The 5,746-nt window shown below is 32.3% G+C and overlaps 1 protein-coding gene across 1 annotated transcript; it reads right to left on the reverse strand.

Moving 5' to 3' along the window:
* Window positions 1-1,551: 1,551 nt before the first annotated feature.
* On the reverse strand, window positions 1,552-2,127 carry LOC111985002 (putative FBD-associated F-box protein At5g22720). The gene has a single exon (XM_024016622.2). The coding sequence runs from the start codon at window positions 2,125-2,127 to the stop codon at window positions 1,552-1,554; it is 576 nt and encodes a 191-aa protein (XP_023872390.2).
* Between the last annotated feature and the right edge of the window lie 3,619 nt (window positions 2,128-5,746).

Below are 5,746 nucleotides of genomic sequence, written 5' to 3' on the forward strand. Positions count from 1 at the left end.
CAGAGTGATTAATTAATTTCACAGCCTTTAAGTAATGACGCCAACATTTGGTGTTTAAGCCACTGCAGCACTTTGGCTTTTCTTCTCTGCCCATTAAGGTCTCGTACAAGGGCTACAATATAAATCAAAAGAAATTCAATAGTCAGCATGATACTCATAAACCTAAAAAAAATTTCTCACTTACAAATAATAAACAGTTTTCTTTTCATTACAAAATGTATACCTTTATGAATTTGCTCTCAGGATTCGAATGTGCTGATAATATCTTTGGATGACAACTCCATAACAGGCCATCTATAAGAGCAGTGTAATCTTCTAATATTGGAACATTAGACAACATCAAATGCTTAATATTTGGTCTTGGAGGAATGCTTTCTTCATTTAAGTCCACCTCATATCTGATTAACTGTGTATCAAAACAGTAAACTTGGAGTTTATTTGTTAAATTTGAAAAGTAGGGAGGGGAAAATATGGTATCAGAGTGCGTAGCTTACTAATGATCACTAAAATTGAGGAAGTATATACGTGTGTGTGTGTTTCCATTTAATTGTGTAATTACCGTTGGAAGTGGAATGTCAGTACACCAAAAGTTTAGAACTTGATTCTGCTGAAAATTTCCAACATATCGTCTCAGCCAAAGTAACCATCGCATGGTTATTTGATAGTTATTGAACAAATTGGGTTCAGTTTCTTGTAGGTTTGAAGAATTGACAAGAATTATCGATGGTGTTGACGTTCACTATATTTGAAGGAACGCAGATTTTCACAATTGATCTTAACAGTTGGTGAAGAATCAGAGTAATGATACAACTGTAACCTCTTAAGTCGATGAATTGAAACATCAATGTCTTTGGAGTTGAACAACACTGCTAAGTCTTCAAGAAGAGGAAATTTAAAATTAAGCTATTGAAAGAATTTCTTTGCAAGTCTGAACCCTTTAATTTCCAGCTCTTATACATTATTACATGCAATCAAATTCAAATCCAATTTGGCACGGATCCAGCCTTCACAGTAGAGAGTTCTAAGTGCAGGTGCTTCAATCCTAATCTTTTGAACATTTCTTAAATATGCCTTTTTAAGCTTGGGAACATTGACAAGTTGAAGAGAGCTTTTGCACCTTCCAATGTAACTTCTTGGGGACGTGTCCACAGTAAGTGCCTCCAGTGAAGGACAGCAAGATAGGAGCTTCTGTACTCCTTTCCATTCACTTGGATAAACATCCATTTCCTCTATAGACAGTTCTCGTAAAACAGTAAACTTTTCATTGTTGTCGCCGAATAAGGAATCCACCAGCTTACAACCTCTTTGTTAGAGATATATATTAGACAGATATTAGCCCAATGTAATAGGCCCAAGCCCAGTCCTACTTGTACTAGTAGTCTAGGGTTTAGTAGCCTATATATACTCATGTTAGGGTTCATTGTAACATAAGGTTATTGTACTACACTCTTATACAATAAAGATGTAACCCTTAAGGGATTCCTCCGTGGATGTAGGCCGTCAAGGCTGAACCACGTAACCCTCGTGTTCTCAGTGTTCCTATTCTATGCTTCATCTTCCGCATCCACTCTGGCATACACAACATGGTATAACAACTCTTAACTTCAATACGGATAATGCTTCAGCACCAAAAATAGTCCTAGGCAAAGTATAGCTTTTGATATTTTCTTGGCCTTCAATTCCAAGGTCTAGCTTTTTAATGTGATTTTTCATGAGTAATTGCATCCAATTATCGATACAAGATGCATCTATAGTATCACGAACTTTCATTCTCAACTTGAATTCTCTGACAAGTATCTTCTGCTCCTTGAGTATTACTAGAGCTTCATCAACTCTATTCACAAACTCCTCAGTTTCATAATGTTGACGAGACAAACAAAATAGAACGCAACTGAAATCACACATAGGGAGCGAAATCCATGCTCGTCGCCATGTCTTTGACGAGACACTAGTACGAGCTGTGTCTTTTGGAGGCATGAAGAAGAGGATGTGTTGAATGATATATTTAGGCAGCTGTGATATAAGATCGAATGCGTCAATACTAACTGGAGAGTAATCGAGCTTGCGAGCCCTCTGCTTCCTTTGAATAATCATCTTCCTGGATTGGAAAGATGGATTGGAAAACATGTCTTCACTCACTACGGCGCTCTATCAGAGTGAGGAAAACCCTAGGCCTGATAACATCTCCTCGTGTTTTTTAACGAAAACATTTAAAATTTAAATATTCCGATAAAACTTTTGTCCTATTAAGGAGAAAGAGAGAGTAAGTGTTCTTTGTAGCATAGGCTGAGTATTGTTTGGAGAATTCGGTGTCTGGATTAGATTAGGAGTGTTTTTTTCGGGAGAATCTAGATTAGGATTATCACGAGTCTACTACGTGAATTATGAGGAAATTAACAATGTTACTTCCGTAACTAAAGTAACCTCAGAAATTCTAATTACCTTGGAATCGAAGAAGAATCAATATTGTGATTGCATTCTTCAAACCAACAAAACCCAGATTGAAAATAGGTGTAGGAGGGCTCAACCTAATTATTAACACAGATAACAATTTTAGATGAATTGTATATTAATTACAAATTACTTTTTTTATTTTTCATTTTTTTGATATAAATAATTAACTAGTCATTAATTCGTGCATCGCATAGGATAGACTAAAAAGCCTTAATTGCTTTGGATTCAACTGCATTATAAAATGATAATCTTCGTACGGTAATAAAAAAAAAATGATAATCTTCTTACTAATGCAATACTTTACAATTTTTTTCAACAAAATTCACATAACAACTCTTTGAGTGTGACTTTGCTCTGCTAATAGGGAAAAATATAATTCCTAAAACCAAAACCAATCTACAAAAATCAGTAAAACCCAATTAAACGTATTTGTTTTAAGTATTTCTTCAACACTTTGAAGGGAATTGAGAAACCAAAGAAAAAAAATCATTAGTATTGAAAAACTAAAGAAAACAGTAATCAGTCATTAAACCAAAAAAATTGAAAACCAAGTTCAAAAGAAATTGTTTTTCTTTTTTAATAATTCTAAAGTCATGAATCCATCAATCTGCTAAAACTGACTTGATCCAACCCAATTCACTAGGTCTGGTTAGTTTTTAAGAGTTAGTAGGTTGGATTGGATTGTAAAATTATTTATTTTTTTATAGTGGGTCGGGTTAGGTGCGAATCAACAGATTCATAAATTCGCCTAACCTAACTCGACTTGCCTATATTTAATATATATTGAAAAAATATATTATATAATTTTATTATTTACTCTTTTGTTTTTCAATTGAGTTGGAATATCTAGAACTATATAATATCCTACTAATTACAGAATAACAAAACTAGTTTATGTTTATTTTGTTTCTTAGCTAAGTTGATTTGAACTTGAAGAATAAAGTAGTTTTTGTTGGTTTGGTGCTATACTTAGGTTTATATGGTTATAAAATTGCTCTTATTTGTGTTGATACTGTTCTAATGCTCAATTAAAAATAAAAAACTGTCCAATCCATAGGTTTAATGTGAGTCAAGTGAGTTGGGTTGGACTCTTGTGACGGGCTATGTTAGGTTGGGTTATAATTTTTTTTTTTTTAACCCGACCATGGTGGGTTGGATTGCAAAAGCCTCTTAACTTGACCCAACTCGACCCATACACACCCCTAGTCCTCAACAACAAAATAAACCAATGACACTGGGTTCTAACGTTTTCTCGCTGTATACCACCACTTACCATGCAACTAACAACTTTTGAGTGTGACTTTGCTTTAATAATAAAAAATATATTCCCTAAGCCAAAATCAATCTGCAAAATTTAGTAAAACCCAATCAAATGCATTCAGTCCAAGCATTTCTTCAAACACTTTGAAGGGAATTGAGAAAGAAAAAAGAAAAAAAAAAAAATCAATCATTAAATCAAAGAATAAAAAAACACTGAGGCCATAAGAAATAGTATTGGTTTTATTTTTTGGGGCTCTAAAGTTCTCGACATCAAAATAAACCAATGCCATTGGGTTATATATAAAGACTTCTCATTATGTATCACTGCCGTTTCTTGAAGAAAGATCCTATAAAAATTAGAAATTGTCAACAACATTAAATAGAAGATACATATATTTCATCAAATAATGGTCGAACTTGGAACATACTTTTGGGTCTAAGGATTTATAATAAACATAGTAAAACCATGCTTTGAAATTTGCCAACTCATTATCAGCATCTTCTGCAATATTAATAAAAGAAAAGAAAATCCACATGGATCATGCTTCAAACAATTGTAAATATGAATCTCAAACCGACATATATTATACTGCTCAAAACCTGACATTTATCAAAATTAATCATCTACCATGGTAAATTGAAGAAGACTATACTATATACAAATTAGTTTTGACACAACTATAGCAAGACATCTTTTGTAGCATTCCAAATAGAAAAGATACATAAATTTAATCTAGAAAAATATTAAAATTGAAATTCATTATGAAAATTTAGAAATATGGTCATGTTATATGTTTAGTATGTTGAGAAAAGGTTTTATAAGTACAGACTATTTTAGCTAATATTATTCTGTAGTTAATTCTCCAGTAGGGTAGGCTGCAGAATTGAAAGAGTTTTTCAAAATATTTCACTCTTTACGAAATTCCTTGTGTTTGTTTTATGTTTTTTTTTTTTTTTTTTATACTATTTTTGGATTGTGGTGATATTTTTGTTATCAACCAAATTGTTGAATCTAAACTTAAGCAACTGTTGATTAATTATGAGTTTGGAGTGTAGGGGTTAATTTTAGAATTTAGGACAACATTTCTAGTGCCTTCTCCTGTTTCTTTCAAAAAAAAAAAATTTCTTGAAAGAAAACTAGGAAATTTACTGGAAAATAGAACTAATCATCGTTGGCTAAAAGAACATCATAAAGGTGGGAAGGAACATCCTCCATCCACACCGATAAATCTCTAACATATCTTGTATGCTTAGCTAGGTTGTGAGCTACGGAATTGCCAAGTCTATGAGTAAAAAAATAAATAAATAAAAAAGAAACACTACTAAATGATGCAAACCTTAAATGACATATTGCTTTTTTTTGGATGTATTTATTTGGTTCTCTCAAATAATATACATTTTAATCTATCAAATATAAATATAAATTTTGTATTTTATCAAACCCCATACTCCACTGTGTAGCCATTACTTAATCAGTTTACGGTAGGTAAGGGAAAAGAGTGGAGAAACTTTCAACTCAACCAAAACGGGTGGTTTGAAATGTTGAGTCAACATTTTTTTTTTTTTTTTTTTTTTTTTAAATTACGAAACAGAGAGGAATATAGCTTGGTGGGATGATATGGGATGTGTCTGGATATATTTTCAACTTGCCAGTCTCTACAAATGATTGATCACTTGTTGTATTGCATAAATGAACGAGCTCTATATTTGCATCTACTAAAAGAAAATTTCAACACCTACCAATAATATATGGATGGTTTTAATATCTATTTTATTAAAAAAAAAACAAAAAATATTGTCATATTTTTCATCTTAGTTTTATAATAGTATTGTACCCCGCCCATCACGCTGGTCACAGTCAGTTCCGTTCCAACTATAGAAACTGACCGACCTCCAAGCTCAAACGACAAATTTAGGCCACAAAGTTCTTGAAAATAATTTTTTATTTTTTATTTTTAAGAGGACTATAAAAACGAAATAGTAATTGGTCAACCAATAGCAAGTTGATTTTATCTTTGTTTTATACTGGCAA

This window comes from Quercus suber, unplaced genomic scaffold, assembly GCF_002906115.3.
Source record: "Quercus suber isolate HL8 unplaced genomic scaffold, Cork oak 2.0 scaffold_125, whole genome shotgun sequence".
NCBI lineage: Eukaryota > Viridiplantae > Streptophyta > Magnoliopsida > Fagales > Fagaceae > Quercus > Quercus suber.